Below are 18,438 nucleotides of genomic sequence, written 5' to 3'. Positions count from 1 at the left end.
TAGGTTATGGCTTCAGTCAGGGAGCAGATTTTCAGACAAGTAAAGAATACTTAAAGGAATGTAAGTAGTATAGGAAATCAAAAGATAGATAAGGTCCTTAATTTGACTATTAATTAAATTCAATAGCTTATAAAGAATAAACAGTATTTTAATACATAGTTAGGGGTTGATTTTTAAACACAGTTGGTGGGTCTGTTAATTGTATTCACTTTTCTAAAATTTTATGGATATTCTTAGAAATATAATACTAAAGATAGAGAGGAAGTTAAGCTTTGTAAGTTGTTAGGATTCCATTTATACTTTGGTTCACTCACATCATTGTCAAGCACTATTATTTGTTTCCCTCAAAAGATCCACTTTTAGCCTAGAGTGCCCCATGAAATATGTGACTGAAACTATCTTCTTGGATAACATCCGTCTTCAGTCAGTATTTCACATATCCTACAGAAGCCCAGAGTTACTAAATGGAGCCATAATTCTTAAATCACAGTTCATGCAGGAATACCTTTTAGTGCCTACTGGTTTAACACAATCTTATAAATGATCCTTCACAAAGGATGTAAAAATCAACACGTATCTTTAATGGGCTAATTGTGTTTCACTGCAGCATTGAGTCTATAAAAGCTTTTTAATAGTGAGAGAAATGATGGCATTTTCACCTTAATTTGCAAATATAACTGCTATTCTAAATAGCTTTTTGTTTCTAACTTAAGTGCTTATTGACAGCAGAAATTTCCCCCAAACACTAATAGAGTATTTAACATAATTGCATTTATTGAAAGAAAATCCAAGGGAAAATAACATACAGCTATCTGAAACTATTTAGCAGAAGTAAAATATCAAAAGAAAAAGTAAGTTAAATCTAAAGTTTGAGATCTAAAATGTAACTAATATTCAATATAAATTCAACACAACATATATTTGATTAAACTTATACATTTAAATATACTGATGAGATTCAAGAAATAAAAACAATATCCTGGAAATCCAGAATAACAATTAAGAGCCATATGAAAACAAACTGAAACTAACAAGCTAATCCCTATTTTATAGAATTTCACATTATTTGATTGAAAAATAAGAATATTTTTTAGCTCAACTCATGGAAAATTAGAACAATTGAAATTAAATTCAATCAGTTGTAAATTTTCCCTTGAGAAAACAATTTCATTTTTACCTGGAGTTTAACCTCTACCCTATTCAAAATTTTGAAGCCCAATTTCTTAATTTCAGTGTACTTAGTAGGGGGTTCAGGGTAGTAAAATCACCACTCCTATTTTATTAAACTTTATTCTAAACATGGCAATAAAGTAGTCCATATGGAAATACATGGAATAGTTATCTCTCCCTAACTCTTCAGTTCTGTTTCTAAGCAGACATCCACAGATGATGGACTGATTCTGAATGGACATATTTCCCATTAAAATCTCAAGTCTTTGAGTCCCACTTTTTCTATGTAATAACATATATTTATAAATATTATGGATACTCAGCAAATAGCTTTTTAATGTCAGATTTGAAAAAAACGTTCTGTCCGTTCATGGTAGCTTTTCTCTTAAGTCTAAGTAAAAAGTGCCAGAGACTGCTTTTAAAAAATAAGTGCAGGAAAACTGATTAAACCGGTTAGACACAAAAGGAACATTGGAGGAAAGGAAATAGCATGGGATTGAACCCTATGATTTTATTGTTTTCACAGAAAATGCAATAACTCCTCATTGATATCAACTACCCAGTTGCAAGAAGAGTATAAACCTTCTGCTTGTTGAGACGCAGGTGAGGCAATTTGTAAGTAGTCATCAGCCAAAAAGGAAATGAGCTTGCAGTAATTTTTTTTTCCAGTTTAAATGCTATTGTGAGGCCCTGATCTTTGAAAGGCACATTTAAAAAAAAAGTTTTTTGTTTTGTTAAAGAAACTGCATTCAAAAGAATCTTTTGAAAATCACTAGCAAAATCATACTAGTCTGTCACCATCTTTCAAATCACTAATCAAAACAAACAAAATAGGTAATGAAAAATATCACAGCCAGTTTCATACAGTCTTAAGCATAGAACTGAATTAATTGTTCTTCTAATTATGCATTTTGACAGATAAGTTTATTATAAAGTCTTAAAATAAAAATGCATGTTTGTTGAAAAGTTAGTACAGTTGTCATTCATATTTTGCCATATTTTAAAATATAAAAGAGTGGGATTATTTTATCATTTATAACATAATGTGACTGACTAGCTGGTTTGTAACTCTGATTATTATAATTATCATAATTCATTGCCATGCCAAAGTCAATTCTGTGATATATGTGAAATGAAATCCCATTAGCTTATTGTATGACAATGTAATGCACCATGCATCTTTCAAATCTCTTAAAGAAAATTTAATGGCAGGCCAAACTTCTAACTTACTAAGTGCCGTGAATCACATAAAACAAGAAAACACTTCAAACCAGGGATACATAGCATATTATAATTTATGATGGAACTAAAAAATACATAGCAGGAAAAAAGAAAAAGACAGCAGGATTAGGTATGTATATGATGTAAGAGAAGATTCAGAATTTTTTAAAGCACAAAGTAAAAGTTATGTCATTTTTAAATAATGCATAGGCAATGAGTATTTAATTAAACCCTACAAATATGACAGCACATCTTTTCTCACTTTTGGGTTTCCTGAAAAGGAATAATATTGGGCATGATTCAGTACTTCCGGAAGCCTTAGTGAATTTGGTGAATCTCAAGATATCTAAGATGTTATCAGTTTTAATATGCACTTTTATTTTATCTATCACTATCCAGAAATGCTACCAATTGTAACTAAAACAGGCCCAGTAGCAGAGATGTTAAATGTGGAGGAACAAGCATTTTTGATAATGAAACAGAGTTAGCTCCTAATTAATTGGATCTATTAGTGACCCTGGTGATTATGTGGTGTAATCTTTCACCCAGAGAATTAAAAGCTCTATTGCCTGATGCTTTCCTATAAAGTACAACAACAAAAAATTGACATCAGTTACACTTAAAAATATGTTATCAAAAAGCAAAAGGGGAAATATACTGGTGAGTTCAACTCATAATAAATACAAAAAATATTAGGCAGCTGATAAACAGGCAAGTATTTTAAAGTCATTATTATTACTAATGCTAAACAAGAGATTACTTAATACAACTTACACTTCACTTATCCCAACCTTTTAAAATTTCCTGAATTTTTATTCATTTTCTTTCAACTGAACATTTGATAGTGAATGAAAAACATTTATTGAATTCTAAGTTTGTTGGTTTATAGAAATGATCCAGAACCCACTTGGCGATGTATATTCTAATTTATTACCATATCAATAAATCTGATCATTTTGCAGTTCCTCTTCTTACCCCTTTGTTCCTGGCACTCATCTGCAATTTCTCAAAAATTCAATCAAAAGTAACTTTCGAAGTACCAGCCAGTTCTCATGGACTTCTGAAGCTATGTGAAAGGTTATAAAAAGACTTTAGTATTTTATCACTGCTTTGTAGAAGAACTGAAAACTTGTACTTACAGCAATTTCTTTGTGCAGAGTTACTAAGGAGAAAAGTAGACTTGATTGTTTTCTTGGAAAGGGCACATGTGTATCCAAATATTCTGAATAGAGATTTGTTTTTTCTTTTTAAGGTTTTTCAAAAGTCTCACTCAAATCAAATTCACGATAAAGGAAGAAGGCAGCAATGAGCTAAGCCTCTCTTTAGGTATAAAATAATTTTTTAATAGTGTCAGCAATGAGTGTGCAGAAAATCAATTAGAAAGGATGATCCACTAATATGGACCAGTGGAAAGAAGTGGTTAGTTGCCCCACAAAATGGAAGTCAAGGTGAAGGACAGTTAGTAAATACTAAGGTACGTGCCCCAAATATTGTTTACTCTTTGGTTTGATAAAACAGATGGTTGACTGTAATTTTGAAAATTTTCAATATGCCTGATTTGTTCAAGTAACTTATAAAGCTTATTAGTTAATTCTGTTTAATTTAAAGAACTTGGTTTTAGCTTGATTCTCTCACTACCTAGTTCCAACTGGTCCCCTCTTTAACTATGAAAATACACATTAAATTCCAAGGTTGTATTTGTTTCGTACTTTACTTTCGTTAAGTTTGACTTTTATTTCACATGTATGAAAAATTTGGAAGAGTGCATTAAGGGTTCCTGTTAAATGCTTTCCTGCCAACATTAAGGTGTATGAAGCCCTCAAGATTTACCCCATGGTATCGTAACTGATAAATTGTATAGCTAGTCTCATTTTGGTGACAAGTAAACATTGCTCAACAAACACACATACCGCTTTGCATACCTTACCTGGAAAGAGGCTTTATTGAACATAGCTGTAAAATTATCTTTTAAGTTGAATTACTGAATTTGCACAAACATTTCTACAGAATTTTTTCTTTTAAAAACCAAGCTTTGTCATTTTTCCACTACATTTTGTTGTGCTTTTTATATTAATACTTGTAAATGTTATAATTTAATACTTATTTCCCAATTACTTGCATAATCAGTTTTTTTTAATCCTGGGGTGTTGAAAGAACATATAATAATAATAATATTCTTCTTTAGACAAAAGTCTTTTTAAATGAAGTTAAAAGCTGAGATAATTTAAGGAAAAAGATCTTCAAATTTTCATAACCAACAGGTTTAAGTGAAATTTACAATGCATTGGAAAACTGGCTGGTTAAAGGTATGATTTGTCCTCAGGTAGCTCAAAATCATTTTTACAGGTTTTTGTTTTTTTGTAAAAGTGTTTTTAATCTCGGCAAAATAATAAAATAATATTTCACAATTTGCACAGAGTCTGACTAAAGGGCAGAGGCGTATTACCCTCAGTATTTAGAATAAAGCCAGATTTTTCAGGCCCAGTTCCGCCGTGGAGTTTGTACGCACTGCAATCACAAACATTTTCTTTGCTCCCTCTACAGCTAGGGCCAATTTCATTTCAAATGGAGGTGAGAGTAAAAAAATCACTCTGTTTTACCACCTTCTGCGCTAAGTATTATCTTAACAACCTTTTGCTCTGGTTGACCCATTTAATAACCTGGAAGAAAAAAGTGTTGCTCCCATGTCTGGTCTCAATGGAAGTTATTTTCTGATGGACAATTAAGCCGAAAGGCCATGGCTGTCTAGGAGGTCCAGCAACAAGTAACTCGTCTGCATGGGCTTACGCAGTAGCTTCGGTCCTTTCTTCTTCAGAAGCGGCTTTTGTCGTCTCTCCTGTAATTTGCACGTTTAGGCTCTGTAGTTTGTTTACAAAATAGTTTTACACAAACCACTCTTAGCAGTGCAAGCTTCTGAGTTGAAAATTATTCAGGCTTGTTTCATTGAAGGCACTTGGTTTCCATGGCAATTTATAAAAGATGGTGGTTTGGTTTCTTCATTGGAACAGATGACTTAGTTTGGGTGTTCAAGTGGCCGCGAGCAAACTCCGATAAGCCTGTGTAATATGTAAGCCCAGGTTTACCATCCTGGATAGTAATGCATGCAAAAAGAGACAGCATACAGTTATCTAGCTTAGCCATGGGAGGAAAACAAATAAAAACAACAAAGGTGGGATGGGGATAGGTGGGGAGGAGCATGAATGTTTTAAATAATTCTGAGTTCGGGTTATTTTCAAGGAAGGGTAACAACCAAAGGTAAAAGGGCCTACATTTATTTAATTCTCTACCTAAAATCTTCTTGAAAGGAAAATAAATGCCAGCTTTTCACGTACCCTGTTTACAGTGAGGTTTTTGTTGGCAGGCCATTAGGTTTCCATGGTAACAAGCAAACTATTCATTTGAAACAAAACCAGCCATGACTTTGTGCTTTGACAAGGATTTCTATAGCTTTTTTTTTTTTTTTTTTCCAGAGTTCAACCAGATGACCAGATGACGCTGTAATCTTTTTAGCCACAAAAGCACCTGAAGGTCTCTTCTCTACTCAGGTCAAGATTATCTTTTATATGTAGTTTGGAATAAGTTATATTTCCATGATGTCTTTTTATCCCCAGTGCTTTAAAAAATTCGTTTTTATTATTTTATTTTTGAGTCAGTAGTCAGTGGAGGAATCTTTGGTAGTTTGTTTTTTCAATGTCCATTTACAAAGACTCTTTCTTCGTGCCAGTGCCTGGTGAATCTTTTATAGCCTCTGCCAGGATAAGGTCACCTTCGAGGACTTAAGATAGAGATGAGGACGATGACTGGGAAAAGCCATAGATGTACTAGAATTCCAACAGCACCATCAACAGAATCTAAAGACAAGGAAGAGAATGCCAAGAAACAAACAAAAATAGAGAATAAATACTCCATGTAGCTATCAGTACAGCTTAGGTGAACTAATAAAACAATATTAGCATATGGAAAACATTTTCAGAAAATATTCTTTTGGGTTTGTTTTATTGATCAGTCTATTTCCAAGACAAGCAAATAAGAAACTAACTTAATTATATGGCTAGAAATTTGATAAAAGAAAAATATTTGAAGTTGATATGCTATGCTTTGAAAATTTGTTCAGAAGATATTTGTGTGTGTTTGTGGCTAGGCTCAACCTCAGCATTCTGGTAGTCACTGAAACCACGTGCACATAGAAAATTCTAGGACATCCTAAGAGGTCAGTTTTTATTCCCCGCAACCCCCAAATCCCAAGCTTCCAGAAGCAGTTAATGATTAAAGACTGAAAGAAAAAATGCTTTTTATAAAAACTAGAAAGGGGTTGTTATGGGTAGAAAAGTAACTATGGCAAACTGGATTATATATGCTTAGATCAGCCTAATACAAATAAATTGGGTAAATAATTCTCTCTCTAGTGTGAGTTTTATGGACACTATGAAGTCCATTCTAATTAAATTCTTTTTTCCCAGCACAAGCTACAGTAAGATTCCTATCATAATTGGAGTTTCAACTAGAACTTCATGTCCCGGTGATACCTCTCAAAATGTATGCCTTGCCTAGGACGGCTAACACAGGCAAGTCTGGTAATTCATTAACCTGGCTTAAGTTCTATCATGGCTTTTACCTAGGAGAGACCTGGGTTTTGAAGTTAAGAGACAACCTCAGCCTTTGATATTGTGGTACCATTTACTGCCTGAGAAGGGTCGGGAAACTGAGCAGTTAGGAAGAAGCTTTTGCAGCCAATCTGGTTTGTACTTAAAAATTAACAACAACTTAATATTCACCAAATACTACTTGTCAAAATGAGCTTAATAAATGATAGTTAAATGCGTACTAATGTAACAGAATACTTTCTCAAACCAAATAGAATGTTTTTGTTCATTAAGGCTGTTTCCTCTGATTTCCAGAGGCTAAATAGAAATAGTTCCAGTAGGAACAGACAGATTTTATTTAAAACAAACACATATTTCTCTCAATTTAGAAGAAAAGAAGACTGATTATGCAAGTATACTAATATGTAACATTAAAGTCCCTATGGGCTATCATAGTCATTTTACTGTGGCAACTCTTACCACTTCTGTTTTCTCCATGAGAGAGTTATGTTCTCTTTTGCTTTCCACCTTTGAAGAGTTTAGTTCAGTTTCTTGAATTTCATTTGTAATAGGTTTCAGTGATTAAATTATCTAAATGTAAGATTTCTGTGTAAGAGGGTATCTTCAGTTAATGTTACTATGATTGGTTCATGTTTGAAATTCAAAAGGAACCCCATTCTCCTCCTCTAAGGAGAATGCATACTATTCTCTGGATTTCACAAACCTACTTCATTTGGGTACTGCTCCTGGTTTTTTTAAAGTGAAATTAGCCAGACACAGGAAAAATTTTTTACTAAATTTGTTACTTGAAATACTAGGTGTAATGACAAGAAGGTGAAAACTTTGAGCAAAGTGGCTCATTGTTATATACAATCTTAGTTTTTGTCTTTTTACAATGCTTAAAAATGGAGTCAGTTCATTTCATATGAGCAATCACTGGCTCATATGAACTACAAACTACAAAATCAAATTTATAGTTGCACAAATTTGACTTTCAACATCTAGACTAATACAATCTCTCACTCTACACAATTAACAAAGATTCTGATTTGCTCTAGACTTAACAAAATGGACTTTCATGCTCCTTTTATGCATACTAAATAATTGATGAACTATTTGTGTAAATGTAACTTGATCGATAAACCCCTTATATAATCATAAAATTAAAGATTCCAGATAAGCCTATGAAAATTTTTCAAATGAAAGAATTTTTGAAAGAAATGGGTTTCATTTTCTCAGCTTCACATGAATAATATAGAGATGAAGATTTTAAGAAACTGCTCAGACATAATTCTGATGGTTTCTGCATTATTTGTAATTTTTAAACTTCTATCTCTTATTATACATATTAATAATGTTTTAAATTATATCTCCTTTATTAAAAAACATAATTTGTGGTAATAATATAAAATCTGAAGATACCATTAAGCTAAAATAATACTCAAACCAGAGTGAAAAAAATTACTAAATTACTAAACAAGATAGTGGTGTACATAGGTTAATTGGAGCAGGAAAAAAATGGGTTGATCTGTTCACTTAGGCTCTTCACAGTAATGAATCTGTTAAAATGGTTGGCAAAAGTCAGACTTGGAAAATACATTCATAACCTAGGGGAATAAAAATAGCTATTGCTATATAAATGTTTGCTCAGTATATAGAGTAGCCAAATGATTTAATAAAAGTTAAAAAATCCTCTGAAACTAATAATATGGATTAAATATTTTTAAAAATCTTCATTAAAAATCAAAGTGTGATTGGCATATATAGACCTAAATCAAAATTACTGTGATCTTATCTTAGATCTAATATGCCTACCATCAAATTTAATACTTTGTTTTAAAAATATTTTCATAATATTAGGGTCTCACATATAAGGAATTTCTAAATTTACAAACTAAAAATAAATGAGTTTTAAAAATTAGACTATTTTAATTTAACAGTTACTATGTTAAAATTACATCAAACCAATCCAAGATTAGACACTTACTCTTAGTCGTTAGGTCCTGTTTTGCACATTCTCCTTCTGCAATTGATACATCATCAATGGCAATGTCACCTTCTATGCCAGGACCTCGGATACCTTCAAAAATGAGCTACAAATATAAATGAAACAAACCTAAATGTAAAGCTTTGATTTGTACATGGATTTTTACTGAGAAACCGAGGAGCCAAGCCTATAATCAACAGTAATTCTGGCATCATTTATTATTGAGAATCTTCAAAATTGTTACTTAAAAAAAATGAATGTTCTTAACAAAACCAATCATAGGATCTTCCCCGCTTAAAATTAGTTTTTCACATCTAAAGCTCTGTGTTGGTTTTAAAACAAAACTAAACTTAAGTGAATAATACAATAAAAACTACCACTGCTACAAATCCTATCACTATTCATTTTCAGGGGTAAAGAAAAATTTTTATTTGAACAGTATTTCTCTGAAATAGATTCCCTCCACTTTTCTCTAAACATATAACACTGGTTTTCTAGAAATATATTATGGGATGAATCAGTTCATGGTTCTTTACAACAGCATTTATGTTTATTGAAGCCCAGAACAAGGTTTTACCATCTCTATGACATTGTTTGCTCTCTTGCAAATAACAATGAATAAGTTTCTCACATTCCCCATGTTATGCCATACCTCTATAATTTCACTTTTGACATTCTATTTTTAAACACATGAGTATATTTATAGGTTTACTTATGTTGCGTGTTTAGTGTTGGACCTTTGACTAGTATCTAGAACAGTGACTAGCAGTGAGAGTTAATACTGGAGAGCTGAAAGTATAGATGAATGACTTCAGTCTCTTTTCATTACTAAATTCTGAATATAATGAAAATATAGAGACAGATTTTTATTATTTCATTTTAAAAAAATAAGACTGTTTTAAAATTTTCTTTATAACCCCACAATCATTCCTTGCTTCTAGCAAAACCTTTTTAATCCTTTTGATACAAAAAGTCAACCTATATGCATTTAGTGATTATAATCACCAAAATTTCTACATGCCAAAATGAAGTATCTAGTTTGGTCTTTTCAAACAAAAATTAGGTTAATAAAGAGCTGTTTCAACATCAAGCTGATGTATGCTTTTTAATACAATTTTTAGCCTTATTTCATTGCAACAAATTGACAGAAAGACTATTTTTATCAATGCCTAAATTTTTGGTTCTGTTTATTGTTTGACTTTGAAAGTATCTTTTTTCATTTTTATTTTTTTTAGTCTTTGAAAGTATCTTAATATGGCTCCTTAAAGTTAAGTTTGTGGTGATTTTCAGGATACTTATGCTACCTTTGAAAACTGATCTATTGTTCTCTGATATACTGTCATTATTTTATCGATTGAAATCTTTTAAGTAGTAAGCAGAAACATTAGTTATCAACTTTTGCATTCAGCTTCTTTTCCCTGCTTGTAGTCTATATGAATCCATTCGGTAAGGATGATTTTCAAGATTTGATAGGAGAAAAAGTTTGAGAAATTTTTATTACTACGTTTAATTTGCCTGGAAAGGCTTTTCTGCTTACCTATGTTGAGATAAATAAGTTAATAAAGATTTCCCAAAGCTATTTATTTGAAAAAAATCCAAAATTTCATCTATCACTGAAGCCAGAATAAAATGGCAGACCGGAGTTAAGATATAATATAGAACCCAGTTGGCAGTATACAGATTCTCAGTCCTCAGAAAATCAGAAATGAAATATTACTTTGGCTGCCTGGAATAATGACTTGTATTTGACTTAAGGTGGTATTTGGAAATTTATCTGGGAAGTAGCTAAAACACCCTCAAAGGACTGTTTAAATCACAAGGTCTTACAAGTTGAATTAAAAACAAAATCAATGGTATAAAAATCCAAGAGCAGAAAAGGAATGAAATCAGAAAAGGGAAATCACTTTAATGACTGTGGAATTCCCCACCTTATGGATAGTACGTAAGTTACGTAACCAATAGCTCTATTAATATTGTTAGACATTAAAGTTATTTTCAGCTATTCTGAACAAGGCTGAGATGAATGCATTTTAAAACATTAATGTGCACACCGTTTTTTAGAGCACATGGCTCTTTAAGGTCATCCTACATTGCCCCTGTCGGCACTATTGCCTGTTTCCTAATCATGGGTTTTTAAGTCATTAGCTATTTTTCCTTATTTTGAAATGTGCTGCTTACCTGGTATAGAATCAATGTTAGAGTAAATCAATGGTTATTCCCACCCCCTTCTTAGTTTCAGTCATGTGATGCTGAGTCTTCTCTCCTGAAGATAACAACATGAATGGAGTGTTATCTTGGAGAAAGTCAGAACCTACAGATTCATGCTGCTATGAGTCTTATTCCATAAAGTCCAACATGTTCCACTTTGGCCACATGGCTAATACTTAACTGAACAAAAGTGGAGTGCTGTCATAACAATTCTTTCTTTCTTGCAGTTATTATAAAGGATCAAATTGAATAAAGTATAGATTTCTGCCTTTCAGTCAGGTTTTAATTCTGGACTGCAGCAGGAATAAGGATGTACTAATCAGGAACATTTGCTTTGGTAAAGAGGAAACTTCCTCAGTAACCAATAGTTTTAATTTTAAAAGGTGATGTGGGAAAAGAAAGGAAGCAAACCCAGCTTGTGGAGGCTTTATCATGTAGCAATGGCAAGGAGGAGGACTGCATTCTCCTGTGCTCTTGTGGGAAGTGAAGAGAGAAGGCTGATAAGGGTAGGTTAGAATGTTCTGCACCTGCTAGCACTTGAAACTTAAACAGATGAAGCTGGAGTCATAGTTTTTTCATTGGGAAGAATGCTGAAGAAACAGGCTTAGGAGTACATGATTTTCTTTTTTCTTTTTTTTTTTTAATATTTTTATTTACTTCTAGGAGAGAGAGAGAGAGAGAGACAGCATGAGCAGGGGGGGGTGAGAGAGAGAGGGAGACACAGACTCTGAAACAAACAGGCTCCAGGCTCTGAGCTGGCAGTCAGCACAGAGCCCGACGCGGGGCTCGAACCCACGAACCGCGAGATCATGACCCAAGCGGAAGTCGGACGCTTAACCGACTAAGCCACCCAGGCGCCCCAGGAGTACATGATTTTCTATCTTAGGTATGTAGACGTGAATAGGTAAGAAAATTATCCACAATGTTTCTCATTTATTTAAAGCATACAATTATTTTTACTTAGGAAGTTCTAGTCACCCACAGGTAGGTGCCAATATAAAAAAGATGAGACTATTAAAAAAAAGAACTAAAATGTGTAAGTCATCACAATCTTTTCTGAACTTTTCAAAGCTACTTGCTGGCCCTGGAATGATGCTGCCGCTGCTCAAAGCATTTCAAAATGCCTTTTACTGACCATAAAGTATCAGTCGCTCCTAATTTTCCCATTTGCTTTCTTTATCCTCCTTCCTCTGCTTCCTGTTCAGGTTAGACCTACGTTCATGCTTAAACACATGGTTGGACCTAGGTTTGGGCTAAAGACAGAACCCTGAAGCAGAGTCGTCACGAAGGATGCTGCCACACTACTTTTGTGTTAGGACTGAGAGGAAGTGTTGGAGAGCCTTTTGAGGTAAGTGTCAGAATAAACTGACTGATGCAATTTAATGTGTGTGCTGCCTGCCTGCAGTGAGTTGACTAGAAGTGGGCAGATGGCCAAATATCAAAAACACAAATCAAGAGAAGTCAAACTCATGTGTCGTCAGGACAGTCTATATCAAGCACATTTTCTTATATGAATACTTCATCCCTTGTTGATCCTGAATGAGTGAAGTGTTAAAGAAAGAAAATCTGGCTGATTTGTAAATCTATTATTACCTTTATCTGTATAACTATGAATAATACAGTTTGTCATTAAGTAAACCAATTTAATTTCTGTATATTGTTTGTGGAAATAAATCAGAGAAATACAGTAATAGCTTAGATATAAATATCGTAGTAGATGATGAAAATAATTTCTGATAATCAATTTCTTGGGACAGTAATATAATTAGAGTTTGTAATATTTATTTGTAATCTTGCAACAATAGGGAATCCAATCCAGTAGTCCAGAGAGATACTGCAGTCCCCTCAGCATTCTATTTGAACAGGAAGAAAAGGATCCTATGCCGTATGTTTGTTTGTTTCCTTTTAATTCCCATAACAGTTATGCTCCTAAGAAGATATAGATTGTTTTTGTAAACACCTACACACTCTCATAAGGAGATATTTATTGCATTGTTCTTTTTATGTTCTGAACTCCAACTCTAACTATATATTTAATTATTATGACAAAATTTTATGGATTCTAATGAACTTATAAGTGGCTTCTAGTCTAAGACCTAGAGGGATACCTTTTCCTTTATACTGTTTTTGATTGTGAAGTAGGTAACAGAAATAAAATGCATACATATTCAATTTAAATAGTGTACCTTGACCAAACTTTCAAGTGTTTCTAAAAATAAATCTTTGGTGACAGTTTTCCCAGGCATAAAAAAGGAGAAACTATAACAATTCATTATGATGTATCTCAAATTTGGAAGCTATAATCTGTATGCAATGAAAAAGTGATTTTATTCATTTATAAAAGAAGTGCTCTCTAGTTTATTTTTAAATGTATTTCTGAGAGAGAGAGAGAGAGAGAGAGAGAGAATGCGCATGAGCAGGAGAGGGTCAGAGAGAGAGGGCGATACAGAATCGGAAACAGGCTCCAGGCTCTGAGCTGGCAGTCAGCACAGAGCCCGATGCTGGGCTCAAACCCACGGACCATGAGATCATGACCTGAGCTGAAGTCGGGTGCTTAACCGACTGAGCCACCCAGGTGCCCCTCTCTAGTTTAATAGGTTACATTTTGTCATGTTTTTATGAAGGACCATCATGATTCTGAATACTATTACATTACAGGGATAAAATTATGTTCCTTTCCTTTTCAATACTTCTGAAGTGCATTTGGTTTAATTGCCATGAAGAAGGAATTAATGACATCTAGATACTTAGGGAGAAAATGTTAAAGTTTAGACTTCCTAAAAGAAGGCTCAATTTATGTAAAACCTGTTTATACACAATCTCACTGATATTATTAAAATGATTTCCCTTAACTGAAATGACAAGTTTAAAATTTTATATGTTTTCACAGTGTGTGCATGCAATTCAGCAAACCTAGTATGCAAGAAATACTGCATGATCAGAAAATTAACTCTTGGTGGATATATTCAAGTGGAAAATTAATAAGATGTATGTTGGCTTCTGTTATTAGAATGACACTAAAAGATTATTTTAATTCACTGACAATTTCTTACAGGATAGTACTTTAAAGTTTGTTGATATAGATGTCAATATATAGAGATATAGATGATGCTATTAAAACTTGTGTTCAAATATAATTTCTTACTAAGAAAGGAAGTGCTCCATGCAGCACTGATGAACAAAAATATATGGAGGAGTCAAAGAATACAACACACTTTTGATGATTTGACTTCAATGTTAATTATGCCTTCTGCAAATGTTCATAGCATATTAAGACGAGATATATCACTTCTGATTATTACTGCTAAGGCAACCACAATGTCTAGGAATGCTGACTGAAAACTGACAGTATATATCACTTGGAAAAAAAAGTAAGATACAACTAACTAAAGTTGAAAATAACTTTAACATTGGAAAATGGTTTTTTTTTTTTTTTTCTTTTTAAGTAGACTTCATACCGAGTGTGGAGCCCTAAGCAGGGCTTGAACTTAGAACCCTGAGATGAAGACCTGACCTCAGATTGAGTTGGAAGCTTAACCAACTGAGCCACCCAGGTGCCCATTATTGGAAAATGTTTGCAATGGTTACTTTAGGAGCCATTATTGTGTCTATATAATGGTCCTGGAATTTGGCTAAGAATGCCAGATATATAGCTACATGACCATGTGATATCTAGTAAGGAGGACAATATATTCCAGATTATTATTATTATTAGCTAGATAAGCATTAAAGGAGCATGATGTAAACAGAGCTAAAATCTCTTCCCAACCCTATTTCATGTTAAGGATGTATGTGATTTAAGATAAACTGTCTCAAAATCATTTTGAAATCTTTGAGGATATAAGAGGAAAAGATTTCCAGAGTTCCTTTCACCTATAACAAAGAAACTGTAAAGACTATCTTCTGTCTTTGATGTCTCCATATTTATTTCCCACCTGGAAAGCATTTGGAATATACTATAAAAAGGAGTAAAGCATTAAAAAGGAAGCTTAAATACATATATATATATTTAACTATATAACTAGTTATAATAACTAGCTTTCTAAGATAACTAGCATTCTAAGATAACATGATATCATTTTTACTTTTTTGGAATTTTTGCTGTAATCCTCCAAATCCAACAAAATATCTTTTCATCACAAGCACAGATCATCCTAAATTAATTCTTGAGAAAGAACCCCAAAAGGAGTTTCAGAAGGCTAAAACCTCTACTTACCCTGAGAAATACTAAACAATTTTATTTTCAGCTAAGCAAACTAATTGGACACACTCAAACAAAGGACTTTGCAAGTGGTTATTTATTTTTTAAAGGGTTTATAAATCAAAATAATTTAAATGCATGCAACTCCGAAGAAATAAAACAACCTAAGTGTCAGTGCAGCAGAGGCTCAAGATCACTTATATCTCATTTAAAATTCTAAGAGGTAGGCGATATCCTTTCCACTTGAATTAAAGACATTCTACAATGCCACAAAGCTACATCTGAGTAATATTAAAACTTCTCATAACTTAATTTATATGCTAATATATTCTGTACAGTTTTACTATGTTTTACTGGTAGGCATTATATACCAAAGCAAGTATTTTTGAAAAGCTCAATAGGTTATAAATGATTTTTGAGTAAAAAAATGCTTTGTCTGTAAAGAGTTCAAAATAACAACAAACTCAAAACCAAGACAAAATACAGACAATATATGCAGTACGATGATGTAGTTGTGTTTCATGTTTCCTTCAAAAATCAAGATTTATGAAATTAAAGACTCTTTAGGCAACAGACCTATAAATATGTCAGAGAATAAAAGAACATAAAAATCTAAAATAAAAATATGATTTCTTTTCGACTGATAATTCACATAACTTAATAATGCTTCATTAAAAACTGCTACTTTTTCATTCGCTTCCAGCAAGACAGATTAACAGGAGCCAGATCTATCCTCTCATCAGAAACAACCAAATAACTAGAAAAAATATATGAAAAGTAAGCATCAGGTAATGAAGAACAACAATCAATGAGTGACAGCAATCAAACAAGGTGAACCCTATGACTGTCCTATACAGAATTAGAGATCATAGTGCAACCAGAAGAAAGATAGAACCTGGTAGAAAATCTGGGGTGAGGAGACAGAGCTGACAGTCTATGGAGTCCAAAGCAGCTAGATTGTGCAGGGTAGAATACAAGCAGAGTTACAGAGATCTGCAGAAATTCCCCCTAGATTATTTAGTAATGTACTAATCAGTACACAAATGTCCAGTAACTACCCAAGAACTGGGAAAGAACGAGAATGATGCATTCAAGGGAACAGTACTCAACTCACACCAGACATGGAAACCTCAAAATTTGTGGGGCATTGGACACAGTGCTCAGAAGACTCTTGCATTGGTAGTGAGAAATAATTAGCCCCACATTAAATACTGCTCAGTGTCTTCTAATAAACCTTATAAACAAGACCAAAATGATCAAACAGCTTCCAAATAACAACCAAACAAGCTTAAGAATAATTACAGAAATATAAAAAATACAAAACAAATTTTGCATTTTATAAAACTAAGAATTTTACCTCTCAAAATAAAATTCACAGTGTTTGACAGCCAATCAGACTATCAGACATGCACAGAAGCAGATAAATAATGGTTTGTAATGAGGAGGAAAAAATCAGTCAAAACAAACCAAGAACTGATACAGGTGTTTGTTAGCATTAGCAGACAAGACATTAAGAAATCTATTATAACTTGTTTTCATATTTTCAAAACATTCACTAGAGATGTGGAAAATATTTTTTAAATGACTCAAGTTGAACTTATAGAGATGAAAATTGCAATGTCTGAGATACAAAATACACTGATTATGACTGAAGGTAGATTAGACATTGCAGAAGAAATGATTAATGAATGTGAAAATATACCAGAAAACTACACAAAACGAAACCCAAGTAAAAATAAACTAAAAAAAAAATTTAGAAAGCATCAATGAACTGTGTAACACCTTATATACGTGCACATAAATAAGAGGTCTTATATACACATATAAGATATTGCACTGGAGTCTCCAAAGGAGAGGAAGAGGAACAAACATATTTGAAGAAACATTAGCTAGACAATACTTAAATTTTATATAAACTATAAACTCACAGATCCAAGATCAATGAACCACAAGCACATGAAAAATGAAGAAAATAACATAAAAACATGCCACAGTTACATTGCTCAAAACCAGTGATAAAGAGAAAATCTTAAAAGCAACCAGTCACCTTACACATAGAAGGATGAATAGGAATTTCAACAGATCTATTCTTGGAAACAATGCAAACAAAAAGCAGAATATCTTTAAAGTTCCAAAAGGAAAAACTACAATCCTATACTCAGGAAAGATCTTTCAAAAACTGAAGGTGAAATAGACTTTTATAGAAGTTCGAAAGGTGAAAAGAATTCATGTTTAGCAGACCCAAGCTACAATAAATAAATGTTAAAAGAAGTCCTTCAAGCAGAATAAAATTGATACCTGATGGAAATATGCCTCTACAAAAAGGAACAAAAAGCACTAGAAATGATAACCACTGTGAGCACCAACTATGCAAACCCAGTCTGATTTCTCAGTTGGAATGAGGTGAAGAGATGATTGTAGTGAAGAGAGTTCTCCTAGGTTTGGAGTATTGTGAATGAAGCTTTATTGAATATCTGCTTTAAACATTCTTATCAATCTCTTTTTGTGAAATTAATATGTAAATCTCTGACGCTGCAGAAAAGTTGCCATTTGTAGTGGACCGTAAAAATGTTTTACTCAATTTATACTGACCACATCCTTCCTGGTAACTAACGACTAACAGACATCTTGAAATTCCTTCTTTAAATAAAAAATTCTGGTTATAAGATGCAATGGAGTAAGATGGACCAAATCACAAAGGAAAGCAGTTCTTTCCTATAAGATGGGAACCTCAAGTTTGGAGCTGATACTCTGCCTCTCATTTCTTTCCTCTATGAACCCTCCTCTTTGCTTATATCCAGGGGGACATTCCATTCTGAATTCTTCCTGCTGTAACAACCTGACTAAAGCAACATTCTCTTGCAAGAACAAAACACACAAAACAAAATTCATACTTTAAGAATATGAACAATTATCGAATAAATGTTTACATAAATATAAAAATTTAAGATCTACCTGTAGGTCAAGTGCACTGGACTCAACTTGCTTTTCTATTTGATAATCACTGTCTTTAAATTCTGTGGGCACCCAACTTTCCTGGATCTCCTTCCTTTTAACTTTAAAAAACA

General features: G+C 32.9%; 1 protein-coding gene across 1 annotated transcript in view; it reads right to left on the bottom strand.

Moving 5' to 3' along the window:
• Positions 1 to 4,310: 4,310 nt before the first annotated feature.
• MDGA2 (MAM domain containing glycosylphosphatidylinositol anchor 2) overlaps positions 4,311 to 18,438 on the bottom strand; it is an 811,206-nt gene continuing 797,078 nt past the window's right edge. Inside the window, exons 17-18 of the mRNA XM_077761231.1 lie at positions 8,962 to 9,067; positions 4,311 to 6,242 (exon numbers count right to left, since the gene is read on the bottom strand). Of these exons, the coding sequence (XP_077617357.1) occupies positions 6,154 to 6,242; positions 8,962 to 9,067 (195 nt within the window). The 3' untranslated portion in view covers positions 4,311 to 6,153. The remainder of the gene's footprint in view (positions 6,243 to 8,961; positions 9,068 to 18,438) is intronic.

Source organism: Crocuta crocuta, unplaced genomic scaffold (genome assembly GCF_008692635.1).
Source record: "Crocuta crocuta isolate KB4526 unplaced genomic scaffold, BGI_CrCroc_1.0 scaffold163, whole genome shotgun sequence".
Taxonomy (NCBI): Eukaryota; Metazoa; Chordata; class Mammalia; order Carnivora; family Hyaenidae; genus Crocuta; species Crocuta crocuta.
This window is presented reverse-complemented; position numbering and strand designations above follow the sequence as displayed.